The sequence below is a fragment of the Thalassophryne amazonica genome, unplaced genomic scaffold, assembly GCF_902500255.1.
Source record: "Thalassophryne amazonica unplaced genomic scaffold, fThaAma1.1, whole genome shotgun sequence".
NCBI lineage: Eukaryota > Metazoa > Chordata > Actinopteri > Batrachoidiformes > Batrachoididae > Thalassophryne > Thalassophryne amazonica.
The window spans coordinates 30,153-50,154 of NW_022986368.1; the positions used below are offsets into that span (position 1 = coordinate 30,153).

The 20,002-nt window shown below is 41.4% G+C and overlaps 1 protein-coding gene across 1 annotated transcript; it reads right to left on the reverse strand.

Annotated features, from left to right (window-relative positions):
- Nucleotides 1–1,359: 1,359 nt before the first annotated feature.
- On the reverse strand, nt 1,360–19,731 carry LOC117506136 (histone lysine acetyltransferase CREBBP-like). The gene is made up of 8 exons (XM_034165639.1): nt 19,469–19,731; nt 18,936–19,035; nt 13,421–13,558; nt 12,799–12,916; nt 11,845–12,019; nt 4,777–4,783; nt 2,019–2,024; nt 1,360–1,400 (listed from the first exon to the last, which is right to left on the reverse strand). The coding sequence occupies exons 1-8, from the start codon at nt 19,617–19,619 to the stop codon at nt 1,370–1,372; spliced, it is 726 nt and encodes a 241-aa protein (XP_034021530.1). The 5' UTR covers nt 19,620–19,731; the 3' UTR covers nt 1,360–1,369.
- Between the last annotated feature and the right edge of the window lie 271 nt (nt 19,732–20,002).

The window sequence follows — 20,002 nt, forward strand, 5'->3', positions numbered from 1 at the left end:
CAGTTTACTCATGCTTTGCACTTGTTACAGTAACTTATTTAGCTTGTGGCTTCTGATCACTAAAGCAATGTTAATGTTATAAATACTCAGAGTTCTCAAATATTTTACTGCATTGAACGCCAGGCATGAGAGGGGCAAAAGGAAAATACTTAAATGGCCAGGTGTCAACAAATTGAAGGGGCGCAGGCAAGTAGGATGGAGTAGGCAGCATGTATGACATGCTCTGCTCAAATTTAGGTTATAAATTTTATTTAGGCACTCTGCACTCATTCAAAGGCCACGTAATATCATTTAAGTTCACTTTTCCCACTTGTTTAGTTCATTGTCAATTTTGCTACGCACATGCCAGCAATTTGCATAAATACAAATTCACTGGAGGTGCTGCCACAGCTGGGCCTACAGCCTCTGGATCAAGTGCTTCACCACATGGAAATTGTGCGACCTCTCCTCAACTCGAGAGCCAAATGGAGATGGTAAACCTGAAAGTCGAAATCCTTACATCGCTGAAAGAAGACATCACTACACTGTTCAGGTCAGAATTGAAGACTGCTCTGACTGAAGAATGTGAAATGGTGAAATCCAAACTAAATAGTGGTGAAAGTAGAAGTGGCAAATAAAACAGCAGCAATCCGCGTCGAGGTGAAGCCAATGAAAATGACCATCCGGGAAATAGAACGCTGGCTTTCATCATGTTCAGACGACGTGACTTCTCTGATAAACAAAGTAGGAAAACTTGCGGCGGAGCTGACTGGATGACAGGAAAGTGTCTTAACATTGAAGGATGGATGAGGTTCCAACATCCGAATACTGGAAGTCCCCAAGACCACGGCTGCACTCCAGCGGCGGTCTCCAAACTACTGAAGGAAATTTTGAAACTGGATGTCCTGATCAAACGCTCCCCAACCACGAGCTCATGCACTCCAGCGGCGGTGTCCAAACTACTGAAGGAAATTTTGAAAGTGGATGTCCTGATCAAAGCTCACACAGAAGTCTGCAGGCGAGGAAACCAGACGTAAATTCTGTGGGAAAGGTTCATTATCTACAGGACTGTGTGGAGATTCTCCGACGTGCCAGGGACTCCGGTTCGCTTCAACTTAATGGAACCGCCATCTCAATATTCCCAAATTATCTACGAGTGCCGCACTGGCCAGATCTGCTTTCATGGAAGTCAAATGGCTGCTCCGCAGAAGAGAAGGGGTCCAATATGGACTGGCGTATCCTGCACGACTTTGTGTCATATACAAGAGATCCAAGAGGCAGTTTCAAAACCTGAAAGATGCTGTGATCCATGTAAAGACTACAATTTTGCATGATGTTACAAAGATTAGACATGTATGACTTAATCATCTCAGAGTACTGTGGATGTGATTCATCCTGGTGAATTGGTGATGTCACTGGAGCTAACAATATTGTTATAATATACCTCTATCTTCTTGTTAAACAGTTTAAGCCCTCCTAGTTACGTACAGTATATTTTCTGAACTTTCTTTTCAACTTATCGCTGTAGTAATAATAATGATTGGCCCAGTAGGCAACGTCCTACGACACCTATTGTAATTGTGCTGTTTATTATTTTTATTTATTATTATTAGGGCCCGAGTAGGCAACGTCCTACGAGACCCTATTGTAATTGCGCTGTTTATTATTATTATTTATTATTATTATTATTATTATTATTCTCACTCTTGAAATCGAAATTTCAGCCTCTTCCCATGCTCAAAACTCACCAAACTTTCCAAAGTCGTCCGGCCGGATCCGGAATTTGATATTTTGGGGGCGTCGCACATGGTCGCAGAAAAATCGTGAAATAGCGCCCCCTACAAATTTTCAAAAACCCCTCCGCATTGGGCTTTTTTCATCATAGCCTCACGAAATTCAGTACACATATTTACCATGCCAGGATGCACGAAAAAGTCTCTTACTGTCATGGTGAAATATCGACAGGAAGTCGGCCATTTTGATTTTAAGTTTCGATTTTGAGCAAATTTTTGCCATTTTTGGCCATTTCCACTACTTACATTGAACTAACTCGTCCTAGGGATTTCATCCGATCGTCTTCAAATTTGGTCAGAATCATCACAACACAATGGTGATCAAAAGTTATCAAAGATTCTAATTAGTCAAAGGCGTGGCTGCTAGGGTTCGTCAAACTTTGGCAATCTTTTCGGAGCACGCCATTTCACTTCGAACGGCTGTCACGCCCACATACTTCATCGTAGATACTTCAAACTTGCTGGGCATGATAGGGCTCCGCCCTGATGTCTACATATCTTACGTTCCCACCTGCGCCAGAGCGCCCCCCGTGGTGGCGGGAAATGTCCTATTTTTACTTTAAGAGGTCCTGATGGCACATACTTAACCCAATCACTCATTCCACTTCTAAAACATGCACAACAAACTGGTGAACGTAGGCGATGAACGCTGTGAAGTTACGAGTAACGGCGTCCGTGTGGCAGCGTGCCGATATTGCCCATTCGCCATGAAATTACGTTCTTCATTTTGACGGCTTTAATTTTGTCACAGCTCATCATGAAAATTGATACACAGGTCGAGCACGACAACCTCTTACAATTCATAGGGGCGTCGCCCATGAGCGGGGGCAAAATGCCTCAATAGCGCCCCCTTGAACTTCAAAAACCCCTCCCATAGGGGTTTTTTTGGAGTAGGGAGATGAAAATTGGTACACGTGTGACTTGCATAGACGTACAAAAAGTCTCTTGCACCATGGGTCTACTCCAAACAGGAAGTTGGCCATTTTGAATTTCTGGTCATTTTGGTGTGATTTCCACATGTTGTATTTGAACGAACTCTTCCTAGGGATTTTTGTCCAATGTACTTCAGATTTCTTCCACATCACCCAGAGACGATTCTGACCAAAAGTTATCGAAAGCTTTTCTTTATGTTGAAAGGTGTGGCCGCTATGGCACTGCCATTTTGACCCTTCGCCATGGAACATTATACTTAAACAGGTACTGAAGTCACATAGTTAACCCCATGAACTTCCTTCCACTTCTAAAACATGCAGAACAAGTTGTTGAACGTTGGTGATGATCGCCGTGAACTTACGAGTAACGGCTTCTGTGAGGCGACGTACCAAATATCGCCCCTTCGCCATGAAATTACGTTCTTCCTTTTGACGGCTTTAATTTTGTCATATCATCATGAAAATTGATACACAGGTCAAGCATGACAACCTCCTACAATTCATAGGGGCCTCGCCCATGGGCGGGGCAAAGTGCCTCAATAGCGCCCCCTTGAAAATTTCAAAAACCCCTCCCCTTAGGGGTTTTTTTGGAGTAGGGAGATGAAAATTGCTACGTGTGACTTGCATAGTCGTACAAAAAAGTCTCTTGCACCATGAGTCTACTCCAAACAGGAAGTCGGGCCATTTTGAATTTTCTTCTCATTTTGCAATGATTTCCGCATGTTGTATTTGAACGAACTCCTCCTAGGGATTTTGTCCAATGCACTTCAAATTTCTTTGAAAACATCCAAACATGATACTGACCAAAAGTTATCAAAAGCTTTTCTCTATGTTGAAGGGTGTGGCCGCTATGGTGCCGGCCATTTTGACCCTTTGCCATGGAACATCAAGTCATGATAACTCCTTCATGCTTTGCCTGACTGACTTGAAACTTCACATGTATGATGACGGTTGGCCCCTCAACACACCCAGCCCCTCTGTACACTGAAAGCCCCCTAGTGGATGAACAATCAACATGTCATAACTCCTTGATGCATTGTGTGATTTGTTTAAAATTTTAACTGTGTGACGAGTGGTTGCCCCTGCATGCACATGCTCACATGTGGTCACAAGGGCACCCACTGGCCTGGGTAGGCGGTTGCGCGGAACGAGGGCCCGTATATGACTGCTTGCAGTCCTAGTTATTATTATTATTATTCTTTACACTTTTAAAATCCAAATTTCGGCCATTTCCCATGCTCAAAAACTCACTAAACTTTGCAGCGTGGTCCGGTCACATCCGAAATTTGATATTTTGGGGGTCGCACACAAGGTCGCAGCAAAATCGCGAAATAGCGCCCCCTAGAAGTTTTCAAAAACCCCTCCGCATTGGGCTTTTTTCGTCGTAGCCTCACGAAATTCGGTACACATATTTACCATGCCAGGACGCACAAAAAAGTCTCTTACTGTCATGGTGAAATATCGACAGTAAGTCGGCCATTTTGATTTTAAGTTTCGATTTTGAGCAATTTTTGCCATTTTTGACCATTTCCACTACTTACATTTGAACGAACTCGTCCTAGGGATTTCATCCGATCGTCTTCAAATTTAGTCACAGCATCACAACACAATGGTGATCAAAAGTTATCAAAAGATTCTAATTAAGTCAAAGGGCGTGGCTGCTAGGGGTCATCAAACTTTGGTGAGCTTTTCAGAGCATGCCATTTCACTTCGAACGGCTGTCACGCCCACATACTTCATCGTAGATCCTTCAAACTTGCTGGACATGATGAGGGCTCCGCCCTGAACATCTACATATCTTACGTTCCCACCTCCACCATAGCACCCCCCGGTGGTGGTGGGAAATGTCCTATTTTTACTTTAAGAGGTCCTGATGTCACATACTTAACCCAATCAACTTCATTCCACTTCTAAAACATGCATAACAAGTTGCTGAACGTAGGCGATGAACGCCGTGAAGTTACGAGTAACGGCGTCGTGTGGCGGCGTGCCGAATATTGCCCATTCGCCATGAAATTACGTTCTCCCTTTTGACGGCTTTAATTTTGTCACATCATCATGAAAATTGATACACAGGTCGAGCACGACAACCTCTTACAATTCATAGGGGCGGCGCCCATGGGCGAGGCAAAATGCCTCAATAACGCCCCCTTGAAACTTTCAAAAACACCTCCCCATAGAGGTTTTTTGGAGTAGGGAGATGAAAATTGGTACACGTGTGACTTGCATAGACGTACAAAAAAGTCTCTTGCACCATGGGTCTACTCCAAACAGGAAGTCGGCTATTTTGAATTTTCTTGTCGTCATTTTTGCGTGACTTCCACATGTTGTATTTGAACAAACTCCTCCTAGGGATTTGTCCAATGCACTTCAAATTTCTTCCAGATCACCCAGAGACGATACTGACCAAAAGTTATCGAAAGCTTTTCTTTATGTCAAAAGGTGTGGCCGCTATGGCGCCGCCATTTTGACCCTTCGCCATACATCAAGTCATGATAACTCCTTCATGCTTTGCCTGAATGACTTGAAACTTCACATGTATGATGACGGTTGGCCCCTCAACACACCTGGCCCCTCTGTTTGGACACTGAGCACCCCCTAGTGGATGAACCATCAACATGTCATAACTCCTTCATGCATTGTGTGATTTGCCTGAAATTTGAACTGTGGGATGAGAGGTTGCCCCTGTACGCACATGCCCAGATCTGGTCACAAGAGAACACACTGCCCTGGGTAGGCGGTCGCGCGGAACGAGGGCCCGTAAATGACTGCTTGCAGTCCTAGTTATTACTATTATTTTAATTCATTATCATTTTATTTTATATTTTAAAAGAGGAAAAGAAAAGAAGAGAAACAAAAGGAGGAGGAAAGAGGGAGAAAAGGGGGAACCAGATTTTTATTACTCTATGTATTTATTTTTTCATCTATAGCCTTTGGGCTGAGAATGTTTAAATTCATTCACTATTTAGAGTGCCTTACATCAGGTTGTGTTCTGTGTGCAGTGGAGCTTTGTCTCTGAGACGAGTGCTCCCTCTCGTAAGCACTTAAATATGCCGATAATTTTGCAAGGCGTCGGGGAGTCACCTCATTTTGATGGTGGTTGCCTTTTACTTTTGTTACTGATGGTACCTTCACCAGTTTATTAACATTCGTAAGCTGGAATTTAAAATCTTTAAATCACCCTGTTAAATGTAAATGGTATTAGCCTATCTGCAAAAACGTAATGTAGGGATAGCCTTCTTCAGAAGACATCTCCGAACCTTTCATCATTTTCAACTCGGCGGCTTGGGTTGTCAGTCATATTCTAACGAGAGTTATGCATGTAATTATGGTTCTATGAATTCCGGATGACCGCCAGAGGGTGGTGCTTAGCACCTGGATTATTCCATGTGCAGAGGTCAAGTCTTATACCGACAAAGTCACGTTAGTGGGCGTGACACGGGTGACGTCAGCCAACAGTATAGGACAGCACATCATCCCGGCATTCAGTCCTTTTAGAATCACCTAGACTGAGTGACAACCAACTCTGGCAGTCATCTGGAATTCATAGAACCGTAGTTACATACGTAACTCTTGTTCTGTTTCATTCCTCATGACCACCAGAGGGCAGTGCTTAGCACCTAGATGACCTCATACAAACAACGTCAGAAGGAGGAAGCCCACATTGCTGCAGCACAGATGTTGCCAGATGTTCCCATTGGAGGAGGTTGGTTGTCGCTGACCATTTTTGCTTGGATTGGGTGCAGCCCTTCCTGTGGCCCCCACAGCAGACAAACAGAGCATCAGTTCTGCAGAACTCAGCGGTCAATTAAGTGTAACGTCTAAGTGCATGAAGAGGGCACAACAGACTAGAATTATTTGGGGCAAACAGATTAGTGTCTGCACCAAATTGTGGGGCAAATGCAGCCAAGGTAACCGGCTGGTTCACACAAAAGGCTAAACTAGTCTTTGGTAAAAAGGAAGGGTTCAGCCATAGAGTAACCTCTGACCCATCAGAATTCTAGCACACGCAGTTCTCAGTGATTGATGAGACATGGAGCTCGTCAACATGCTTTGTGGATAAAATTGCAAGGAGGAATGCAGTCTTAATAGACAACCATCTGCAGTCACCACTTCCCAGTGGCTCCAACGGTGAAGAGCATAAGCCCTCCAGGACCAATGGATGATCCCAGGATGGCACACGTGCAACCCTCAGAGTCCGGAGGGCACCTTGTAAAAAACGGAATATCAGAAAGTGCAACCCTATTGAGTGACCATTCACCATAATGTGGCGAGCAGAGATGACAGCAACATCAACATTTCTAATTCAGCACTTGCAATGCAATTATTTCGGAGTACAAACGGCATATCTGATGTATGGCGCCTTCAGAATTCTATATCTAGACGCTACTCTTTCTTTTCTCTTGTTCATGGGACATACGTATAGATTATTTATTACTAGATAAGAAGCTTATCCAGTATTATTTACTTATTTATTTACTACTAAATGTGAATACCAGGCAACAGTCATCTTGGATCATTCCCCTTTGTTGATGACTACGCGTTCCAATCTCTCAAACAATTCATCTCCCATGGCGTCGTAATTCATTACTCCTCTCAGATGAAAATTTTGTCAAATTCATCTACACTGAAATAACATTCTTCCTCAAATATAACCAGACCCCAGGAATATCCTCCTCATTGGTATAGAAGTTAATGATGGCATACCTTAGGGGACAAATAATATAGAGTGCACAACAAAGAAAGTGTTATCATGCAATATTGGCGCAGTTAAAGGATATTGTCAAATTAGACACAACTCTTGCTTTCGCCCCATCTACAGATTTGTTTAAACAACGGCGTATTCTTCAAACCGAGTTCAATCTAATGACAACCAGACACACTGAAAACCTATTAACAAAACTCAGAGTAAACTGTACGAATCTGGTGGAAAAAAACTGGGAAAATTCTTGCTCATCAGCTCCATCACACCATAGCTGAGATAAATGATGAATTAGGCATTAAACGCATAGATCAATTTATGTTTCCAGAAGTTCTATTCCACAGAATCCTGTGGGAACTACACTATTTGATATTTTTTGTGAAAACGTGATGTACACACAATTAATGACATGGCTACAGCTGATTCCATAGAAAAACTTACGAACATTATCAAGACTATGCAAAATGGAAAATCACCAGGATCTGATGGGTTCCCGTGTTCATTTTTTAAGAAATTTAATGATCAACTTGCACCCATCTTGCTTTCGGTATATGAAGAACCATTTGCTACCAGCTCCCTCGTTATCCGTGTATCATTCATATATATTCACCTCTGTATGTTTATATTGATGTTGCAGAATAAACTCAATCAATCAATCATTCATACACATTATTTTATTTACATTTTAATGGTGTCTGCAGGAGGGCCTGGGTGTGCACAATACATGAGCTTTTGAAAAAAACGGAAGTTACCTTTAACCACGTGTGATGCTCATGCACGCTGACATCCGTGAGATGTCTTGGAAATCAGTCTAGAGGTGTTATCAGGGTACAAAAACAGCGTTTTCAGTTTTAGAAGTGTTTATTCCTCACCAGCTTTGACGTAATATATGAGAAAGATTTACACAGAAATGCAGCGGTTTTGGAGTAGATTCCACTATGTTGAATTAACCACCAGAAAGAGGGCAGCCAGTGGTGTCATGGTGACTCTCTACTCTGATTGGCCATCACCCCCCCCCCCCCCAAAAAAAAGCAGATTTGTATGATTCATACAATAAAAATAAACAATGACCTTTTGACTGCTTAAAATAGGTCAAGATTAACCATCTTTGAACTTGACCATGGTCTGAGTCCCAAGAATGTTCCCTGTAAATTTGAAAACCCTGGCAGTAATAGGACTTGACTTGCACTGAGCACAGACAGGTGGACAGACAGATGAACGGACAGACTGATGGATGCAAAGCCTTCGCAATACCCAATGGCCTATGGTAAAAATGTCAAAAAAGGAGTGCGAAAAAAATTTTTTGAACTGTGGAACATACATAGCACACTACCATACTGTATGAAACTCTAACCAGATGGGTTCTTACAATTGTCATGATTTTAAGTAGAGAATGGTTGCTTTGTTGCACATGATGGGTAAGACGTTTTCCTTGAAATGCACCTGCTAACTCGCTGACCAAGAGGGTTCATTAGCAATAAAACAGAACAGCAACCACTAATTATTACTGCATGTGCACGGATAGACTTACAATCATGAATACTTTGATGTGTTGCTAACTGGGAAAGTTGGTGTTCGACATGTCCTTTAAACACCATCAAGAAAGAAGCAGAGAGCGATGCGTGCTTCTTTGTCAATGTTCCTGACATCCTAATCACTAGTTTTGTCCCTTTCTATTATGAATTTTCAGAGATTTTGACAAAATTTGACCATGCCCATTTACAGTAGTATTGTATAAGCATATAATTGTTGTAAAATGTTTTATGACATCTAACATGCGCCTTCAAAACAGACTGATTTATATATCATGGTCTAAAAGCTTTACAGCCTTTGGGCTTTTTAAGATTTAAGTCATAAAAAGGATTTTCATTGGTACCACTAAAATGTTATTCCCTAGCATTTAAAGGCACCAAGGATTCATAATATTATATTGCAAATATAATTAAAATTCACACTGCCTGGAAACAATTTAGAATTTCTACACCTGAACAGTAGAAATTCAAGCCATCAGATGGCATGACGTACATTTGGTAGCAACATCACAGATCACGTGGGGGCTTCTGCTGGGCTTCGCAAGGACACGGCGACTGCCAATTGGAGTACAGAAAGGTAGCACAACATTAGTTGGCTAATCACTCGAGCAAAATATACCAAGATGGCAGAAAATGCTGTGAAAGAGCTCATTTCTGGATAAACCTAATATGTTTCACTTTTAGCTGGAAAAGTTGGTGAGAAATAAACATGTCTAAATCTAAAAATGTTGTTTTTGTAACCACACAACACCTCAAGTGATTCACAAGACATCTTATGGATATTAGTGTGCAGGCCCCAGGAACGCGCATTAAGCAAGTGGGTCAGGTCACAGGCCTGACCCAACCACATGCAATTCCATCTGCAGTCCATGAAATTCCCCCCAAATTAATATGATCTCTTCATTAGTATGATCACTAATTTTGCAACCTATTAAAATACAAACCTACATTATAATGCCTGGATTGCGGTAGAAACTAAATGCAGCCAATTTTGTTAAATTTGAAAGGCCATAAACACTTTACTCACATCGTGTGCCTGGCATACCAACATTAATTAGCTCATCAGTGGTACTTCTTGAAGTTCATATCACTGGTAAATGAACTGTCAAATGAACTGATTATTCAAAATACAGAAAGAACTATGAAAATATTGGTGTATAGTGTTTTATTTTTGGTGTCATATCCCTGATATATTAACCCATAAACATGGGGAATTTAGCTTGAATTCATCTGCTATTTTAAAACTGTCACATCTGTTAGCCTGTGAGAAATGTTTATTTGTGAAACCACCTTGTGGACCTCCCTCCAGAGCCATTTTGGCAGGTGTATTGGAACTGATGGGAAGAAAGAAATTTTTAAAAATTGGAAATATGTGTTTTTAGTGGAGTTTCACATTGAATATGTCGAAATTATGAAGAGGTGTGTTTTTATAAGGTCCAGCAACACAGTCATAATGTTTCTTAGGTGCACAGTTTTCTCAAGGATAAGATTCTTTTAGTCTGTGCCTCCCGGAAAGACTGCAGAAAAGCAGCCAGCACAGTGTGAGAAATGGCATAAAAAGACACTTGAGTCTAAACAAGGATGCCATCCCTTCCATTCCTGTTTGAAAGCATAACTAACAAAGGGTATTGCCTCACCCCAAAGCGTGGAATGGGACATGTTTTTTGTTGCTGTCATCACAGAAATGAAATGCCGTTGTCTCCAACACTACACGGGGAGTTGGCGAGTGTCATGGAGAAAGCTGCACAAGTTTAACACTGTTCGTAAGTGCGACCACGAAGAGTTGGAGAGAAAGTGACGACAGCAGATGAGTTTGTTTGCCATCTTAAGCTATGATGTGGACACGGGCCCGGCTCCCAGCCATTTGTGTTAGTGACATGGATTTTTACCAAATCACTGACACACAATTAACACAATCAAGCAACAGAAATATGACTGGCAATCAGATGTTTATTGACTATCATGTGGAACTCGTACAATGTGGAAGTAACTGAAAAGGACATAACTTTTTTTTTTCCTTCTTCTTAACATATGGAGCCGTTTGGATCTGGAGCAGTGCAAACAACACAACAATATTCTACATGGCTGCTGTGTGTGAACACAGGAACACAGGACACGGATGCAGTTGTCTTTCATGGTATACATTCATTATCATGTTATTAGTGCTTACAAGCACTAATAATATGATAATGAATGTATACCACCTAAATGAGAGTAAACTCTGTCTCATTTAGATGTATTTGATGTTTTTTGTTTTGTGAATACACTGAGGGTTGCAAAGGAGGTGGAGATGGAAATATGTTGATCGGTAAAGTACAAGAATTTGACTTGAAAGGCAATTTAAAGCCATATTACCAGTGGACATCCGAGCATGAAGTGGACCGCAACTGGTCGCAGGATGACCTTTAGGTAGCTAGAAGTTGGTCTCCAACGTTACGTTACCATTGTGGTACAAAATGGCTGTGGATCTGACGTGTATATTTAAGATGCACTCTGGCCTATTTTATTTTTATCAGCTATATCAAAGCCAGGACAAGTTAAAGACTTGGAAGAAATTATGACCTGGTATCAATTTTTTTAAAATACTGTTGACTGAAGTGAGACATGCACTTTAACATGTGTGCCTTAAAATAAATAGTGCAACAATTAAATTCATTTTGCTTCTTGTTGCATGAAATGGAAAATGTGACCTCTACTCCGGTGAGACTTAAATACAGTTTTTTTTGTTCTCTTAAAGAGGCATTTTTTGTTTTGGACAGATGCAACTTTCATTCCAGAAAATACTGCAATAATAGTTGTTATGGTCCTATGAAGTAAGATGTAAAATATCAACTTGTCCCATTTCCAAAATATTAAGATCATGCGAGCCTCATCAAGGCTAACAACTTCAGGTAAATGTTGACACTCACTCTGTGGCCTTGAACCCAAGGCATTAGGCTGTGGCAGTCCAGGCTGCTGATTCCCTTGCGCAGCAATTGGTGACTGGTTGATAATCTGTTTCTGTAGCCTTGAACGTCTCTTTTCCTCAAGTTCCTTTTGGATTTTGTAGATTTTCTCAGCTAGGAAGTGGTAGTACTCATCCTGTAGAGAATTAGGGTGGGGTGGGGGTGGGGGTGGGGGGCAGGAAGCAGTCACTCAAAAGAAGTATGCTGCGAATTCTCTGCAAACACTCTGAAACTTCACTCCCAATAGGGCACCACAGTCTCATTTGAACCTTGCGCGATATCGCAGGATTTCATCACTTATGGGGACAGCCGCTGCCGTAGTACAATATATACACAGCATAACTTCACATGGAAAAATGGTGTACTGTTTTGTTTTCGGCTGTACTCACTGAAGCAGTCACAGTTTTTTCAGTTCCCGGTGGAGAAGGGAAACGAGGCAAATGGGAGATGTCATGTCGGTAAGTGTTAGCCTACACAGCTAACCAGAGTAGATGCATTCTCTTGACTGCAAAACCGCCTCGACACACTTGTGCTCCAGGTCATAAACAAACTGCAACACATGTTCAATTTCCACCGCATCGTCACTTTCTCTTTGCATTTTCACTTTGAGTGTAATTTGCCCAAAAACTAAGAAAAAAAATGCCAGAAGTAGAGAAATTACACGTGTCATATTTTACCCCTTTACCACCAACCCTCAAACAAGACTGCGGCGCCCAACTGCTAATATCACTTTGTACCCATGCTAAAGGGAACTCGTCTCTTTAAATTTCTTCACAGAACTCCTTATCGTATAGAGATCATGTCCCAGTCATTGAAATTCCGATGTCCCCTTCAATGAAATCCACAATTTCTTGGATGGCAAAACATTTCCTCCATGTGTGTTTTTCCGCAACTGTATTCCTGGTTAAGACCTACCCTGCTGTTGGCTGACTCATACATGTCCCCCTCCACCTTTCTGGCATAGGCCACCAAGTTCTCCATTCTTCGATCCTTCAAAGCTGCCGGATCAGGGGTCGGGAATATGGCTTGTACGCTGCATAACAAAATAGACAGCAATGATAAATTAGAAAAATGGTGTTGTGTCTTCTGTATACAAAACACTTTAAACAGCTTTAAAATACAATGCATGTTAGAGATGTTCTGTAAAACAATAAAAAATAGGCAGACGTTAAAAACAAGTCTATCTCTTGGCAGTGTGATACAGGCCACTCTGCTGCCTGCAGGGTTGGACGAAGCACCAGAAACAACTACTAATTTAACAGCAACTGTGCCTTATCTCTTTGGTTTCTTGTCTGTGGTTTAACTTTGTTTTAATATGGCTATTAAATGATGGCTTCATTAGTTTGGTGTATTGAATCTTTAAACCAAACTCGAGTTTTTTTTCTTTTCTTTTTTTAAACAATCTTTTAAACAAACTAAAAAAGCAGACCGTCTAAATTGCTTTGCCTGTTGAAAAATCCCCAAAAGCGTGCTAGTGACACCAAAAGAACTGTTCTTTTCACAGATTAACATCGCTACAGTAGAAGGACGGCCTTACAGTTTGTGTACGAGGTGATTGCGCAGGTCCTGAGTGACGTGCTCATGCCAGGCTTTCCTGGTGCCTGTAGCAGAGACAGGTGCTGCTGTGGGAAGAGTGCCCATGGAGCCTACAGCTGATCCATCTGCCAGCAGCTGACTGAGGGTATAAGCAGGATAAGGATTAGAACAGAAAGGTAAAGGATGAGTCCCACATGTTTTTCCTTTTTAAATTGAGCTTCAGATGCACATGTGCGGTGTCACGGCATGAGTTAGGACACCCATGTCCTTTTCTAGCCATGTTATATTTTTCCCAACTATTAGTCAGGTGCCCCCTTAACTTCTGAGGGGCATCAGGTGCCAGTCCCAGCCGGGACTCGAACCAGTGTCCTCCTGCACCAGTGCTTTAACCATTAAGCTATCACACATTTAACAGAAGGGAAAAATATTAAATATCTGTGACAAAATTGCTGTACAACTGTAGTAAATATATAAATTAGACTGTACGTGACTGAGAAGGCCCCAAAATTACTATATATAACAACCTATAGTAGGTAAGGTATACCATGGCGTCATCTCAATGTTTTTTTTTTTGTTAATTTATTCATCAACCTTCATGAAAGCCATTTAAAGATATCAATCATGACTCTGCTGATTAACATCACTAACCAGGACTCGTCTATTGTTGCAGGCAAGAAACAAGAATCGCCCGCCGTTTCACACCGGACAGTTTTTATTTGTTCATCATTAACGTGCCTTTATCGTGGGGCAGTCCACAATAGCTCTCTAGCGTGGACAGGACCATTATCATCTCCCACTTTCCTGGTTCGTAAATTGAAGTTACGGTCCCTCAAATAAAGGAAAACAAGAATAATGTAATAATATCCTCCATATGTTGTTCTGGAACTTGACTGAGTAAACACTGTCCCTACAAATGCTCTACTAAATTTTAAATAACTTTTTAATGATTTGAGATAGAAACTTACTTTTTTTTGCTGAAAAGTTAACTCAGCAGACTTTCGAGCCAGCCATCCTTGGACTCCTCATAGAAGCTGTGTGATGACGTGGACAATGTGAGTGTCCAATAGGAATTGGTTCACCGTCACATGGTTTTCCAAAATCCAATCGTAGGGCAGATTTACCTCACGTGAAAATCCAAAGATCGTTTTCAGGAGTGATATGTTACTAGTTAGCCCGTTTGAATAGCCCCCTGGGTGCTCCAATGAGTACATACTATTAGTACATACTACTCAGTGTGCCCTGCGCCATTATGCACAGTGATCAGTGAAATCAGAGTACACGGAGAGCCTCTGATGACAATCTCACGTGTTCAAACAAAGAGTGTGTCAGGATCAGGATTGCTCCACTAGTTTGCATGTGAATGTTACTGGATAACTCTGTTGCTTTCTCTGCGTAAAGCACTGTTTACCATATCAATGGACAATAAAATGCATAGACCATTTTGTATATATTGTTCAAAATGTGCATTTGTGTTTATTGTTTGAACCATTTTGTTGTACAGCCTTTCACACAAGACCTCAAATTACCTTTATAAAGTGTCAAAACAGTTATTTATTATAGTTTGCTGTGTGTTTTGAATTAATGTGTGTGGAAAATTATTTTTCGCTTTATTTTTTCCTTGCCTATGTTTGATTGTAAACCTTTATTACACTTATAAAACACAACAAAAACATATATATTCTGAAAGCACAGGTTGTCCTGAAAAAAGAGACATAAAACTTGATTGTGGGATGTAGGGAGAGCTGCTAACAGCAACAATAAAACAGTTATGCTAGGCGAGTGAACGGTTCAAAAAATGCCCTCTGACCCCAGAAGGTTAAATGAAAAACAATATCATCCCTTGTGCATTATTTTTGTGCGACTTCACTGATTAAGCTGTAGTTTTCTGCCACTGCCACCATCTGTTAACGTCAGTTACGAGCTGCACATCTCTCTCTCTGGGCAGCAGGCCTGACTGTTGAGACGGTCCCTCTCCACTTGAGCCAGGCCGTATCGGGATGTCCAGGTGTTCGCTTGCTTGTTCACTAACAAATACAAACCCTATTACTATGAGAAAATAACAGTAATGTAATGGTGACAACACGACATTTAGAGCTGCCACAAACGACTATCAAAATAGTCAATGAACATCTTTGCGATTAGTCGACTAGTCGGATCATACGTAAATTGCAGCTTACTGCATTTTATCGATATTTATACCATTAGCGATTCCACTTACTAATACAGTTCCTTATCGATTCCCTTATCGATGCCTCCTGTGAATTCTCTGTGTGCTACAAGTAGGCTTTACAGGTTTTCTATGTCAACATTTTATTGAGTCGTAAATAAATATGAAATTGGTCACTGGATCCTTGATCTCTGAACATAAATAAGCTCCACATGCTGGATCCTTGATCTCTGGACATAGATAGAGAGAGAGAGAAAAAAAAAAATCTGTCTCTCCATATGTCTGAGCTGAGCTCAGCCAGCTGCTGGAGTCTGCAGGTCTGCAGCCATAAAGTCTTGGGCTGCTGCACATCAGCCAGGACATCTCATTTTGGGAGGAAGAAATAATCATTTTGATCTATTGCAGTTTATTGTTTGTATTACAATGTTTGGAAAGAGGTGTTATTTGATTTAAACGGTGATTTGCTCTCAAGTTATTAATTCCGAGCCGACGGTATGTTTCTAACTTGACTCGGCGGCGCAGCGTTGAGGCAACGGAACGGAGGACGATTCTTGTTTCTTTCTCATAACAAGACAGGAGTCCCAGTTAGTCACTTTAATCCGCACAAAAGTGACTCACAATTGACATATTTTAATGGCTTTGAGAGGGGATAAGAAGCGGAGTTGCCGCTTCTAAAGAGGAGTAAAGCAAAGATCCAATGAAGCAGCGGATCAAAGAACTGCTTCGATGGTTCAAGGTTCAAAGCAAATGACTTGTCAACTGCTAAATTAGTTGCCGAAGGTTTCAATAGTCGACGTAGTCGTGGCAGCCCAAATGACGTTTGCCAACTCCTCACCAACAACATTATCCTGGCACTGGTTATATTCGAAGTGAAAACTCTCCATTTCTGTTGTAATTTGCTAAATCCCTGACCATGTGAAAGCATGTGTTAAACGCCCATTCACCATCACTGCTGTTGCCAGGAGGACATCACCATACCCTGGACAACCTCCTTAATTGAATGTATTCAGTAAGTTCAATGTTAGGACATAATATAATTGTAAATACATTAAAAATACATGGAACACAAGAAAGTGAAAACATGTATTTTGTACTGTGGTCAGCTTGCAACACCTGGGCCAAGATGAATAATGAGCATTCTTTAACCAAATCTATTATATTAATGTATGTATGTATTAATGTAATTGGCTTAGTTTCAATAAACTCATGATTTGGGTGTTATTGTGAGCTTAAGTACCTTATAACTGTTGGTATAACCTTGTTATTGTGTCAACAGCTGACCAAAAAAAAAGGTCAGTATAGACTATGTGGTAAGTCCACTTGCAGACACATTTATGTCTTTCAAATGTTACTGTTTCAGTTGTATTAATCTGTTTTTCGCAATGCCAGTTTGTAAAGCGCATTGAACGTTCCCTTTCCCTTCTCTGCTGCTGGTAAGACAAAGCTGAGCAAATCTGTTATTTCATGCTACAAACCTAGTGCTTCACAATTAAACGAATTTAATAATAATGCCAGGGTTTGTATGGGTACTTGAAATCCTTGAAAATGTTTGAATTTTAATGTTGAGTTTTCACATTATTAAGGTCTTGAATTTTGGATGAAGCACTTTGAAAATGCTTAAAACTGTTATGGCAGGTGCCAGCTCGGGAGGGCAAAGAAAGTGAACAATAAAGCACTTTTTGGTTTGCTTTGAACAATTTGAACAGCAAAAACCAAAAACTATTATTATGGAATACAATAATTACAGAAGTCAAAATACAATTACTGTGAAAAATATTTAAGTTTTACATCCCTGTCTCTCACACAGTGGTCCAGTCAACAAAATTAAGCACATGGGCTACAAAGAAGCACTGGCAATATCTGCACTTGGATTCAATGAGCACTTGTAGAGCTAGATGTGGTTGGGTTCTCACCATTCCCAAATCATTATTATCTACACTTACGAGGTCTATTAGAAAAGAAACCGACAGTTTTACAAAAAAAAAACAAAAAACTATATGGATTTGAATCACGTGCGATTACACCAGACATGCATGAACCCTTGTGCGCATGCGTGAGTTTTTTCACGCGTGTCGGTGACGTCATTCGCCTGTGGGCAGGCTTTGAGTGAGCACTGGTCCAGCCCTCTCGGCTGAAATCCTTTGTCTGAGACGCTGCTGGAGACGGCACACGTTGCTTTATCAAAATTTTTTCAGGGCCTGTGAGGGATATCCGAGTGGACACTATTCGAGAAATTCTGCTGGTTTTCGGTGAAAAGTTTAACGGCTGATGAGAGGTTGTGGAGTTTCTTTCGCTTTAAGGACAGCTCACAAAGCGGATCGGCGCGGCGCGGTCGGAGGTGGCGTCCGTCTGACTGTTTCGACCTGAAAACATCCTAATTTAAGGCTCTGTTCACCCAGGACGTCGTCAGAGAACAGAGAAGTTTCAGAAGAAGTCGGCATGAGGAGTTTATGCGGACATTCCACTGTTAAAGGAGATTTTGTAATGAAAGAACGTGCGGGCAAATTCGCCGAGTCGGTTCTGTGACGACTCGGCGAATCTGTGTGCGCCGCGACAGGAAAAAACACCTCCGTGTTGAAAACTATTTGTAAAATTCAGGCGGCTTTTCATGGCTTTCAACAAGTGAGTATCTGACAAATTGTTTAACAGCTGGGTATGTTCCAACTTGTCCGTTACGGTTTCCAATGGAGGTGTTTTTCCTGTCGCGACCCCCCGCGGTCGGGTCCGGCGAATCTGCCCGCACGTTCTTTCATTACAAATTCTCCTTTAACAGTGGAATGTCCGCATAAACTCCTCATGCCGACCTCTTCTGAAACTTCTCTGTTCTGACGACGACCTGGGTGAACAGAGCCTGAAATGTGGAAGTTTTCAGCTTGAAACAGCGAGACGACGCCGCCTCGGAGCGCAGATCGCCGTCAGGCGCCGTGGGCCGTCCTTAAAGCGACACTTACAGACTAAAATCTCTCATCAGCCGTTAAAATTTTTACCGAAAACAAGCTGAATTTATCGAATGGTGTCCACTCAGTTGTGTCTTACAGTTTTTGAAAAAATTTTTATCAAACAAAGCAGCAGTCTCTGAGCCATTCCTAAACAATGAAAAAATCGACGAGAGGGTGGGCCACTCCTCACTCAAAGACTGCCCACAGGCGAATGACGTAACCGACAGGCGTGAAAAAACTCTTGCATGCCCACGAGGGTTCAAGCATGTCTGATGTAATCACACGTGATTCAAATCCATATGGTTTTTGAAAAAAATAATAAGGTCGGATACTTTTCTAACAGACCTCGTACGTTTAATACATTTCAAGTAAGTTGGTGAATATACATTGGTACATGAGTGGTGACTGACCTGTTAGTGTTGAGTGCATTGGGAAGGGACTCTGTGTGCAAGTTGTTCTGTTCTGAAGTGGGAACAGCCAGTGCTGTACCCCCAAGAGCCATTTGGTTACCTGTAAAAGCAGAACTGTGTAAGCAAACTCTGCTGCCTAGACAATGTTTTTTTCTGCCCCCACACACAGATACATAAAATGGCTGTTCGTCTTCCATTTGCATCTGGAAGTGCTGTGCACCTGCATTTGGTGGTTGTCCATTCATTCCATCAGAGGCCCAAATACATCAGAGACCAAGGAATTTGGGGATTTTTGCCACAGACAAATTATTTCAATCCATTAATGATCAGTTTACTCAGTCTTTCACAGTGTGATAACATCTTTACCTAAACATGCGTTAAAGTCATTTTAAATATTTAATTAGTATCAATCTGTATTTCCACTGAGAATTTTGTGCTCAAGATGCTACAGACAATACACTATGTCACTGAGATACAGAGCTGTATAGAAAATATAGAAATGAAAACCAGCCACAACTGTTTGCATACTTTACCAAGTGTATTGATGGGTCTCATCTGTTGGGAGAGCTGCTGGGCCTGCGCGTTCGGTGCTCCTGGTGTCTGCCCAGGACCTCCAGCCTGTTGGGACTGCCCAGTGGCTTGACTACTATATGGCAGCCCAAGTGCTGCATACGCCCTCTGCATAGAGCTGGGGTCTATAGGGGTTGAGGTATTAATAGCTGGAGTACTTGGCTGCCCTGCCCCAACTGAAGACAAGGCGTTTTGGAGGCTAGTATTGGGTGAGTTTAGTATGGCTGTAGAGAAAACACATGATAACGTAAAATAATACAAAATCCAAGAAAGTTACAAAGCACATTTAAAAATAAATACATTATAAAGCAACAAAGAACAATGCAGTGTGAACATCAAAGGCTAAATGCTTCAAATGCATAAATAATGATTAAAGGGAGGCTGAGTGTTGTTATATTATATAATTACTGGAAATAACATCACCAAATGCAACCAGTAATATCTGCTGAAAACGAGAGTTATGAATTTAACTACGGTTCTATGAATTCCGGATGACC

Bases quoted from the DNA above. Each gene is read 5' to 3' on its own strand.
- LOC117506136 (XM_034165639.1), bottom strand. From the start codon at position 19,619: ATGCAGAGGGCGTATGCAGCACTTGGGCTGCCATATAGTAGTCAAGCC. The intron at 19,036-19,468 runs GTAAAGTATGCA...CTGCTTTTACAG, and splicing joins GAGACCCATCAATACACTTG to GTAACCAAATGGCTCTTGGG. The intron at 12,917-13,420 runs GTAAGGCCGTCC...TTTGTTATGCAG, and splicing joins AATCACCTCGTACACAAACT to CGTACAAGCCATATTCCCGA.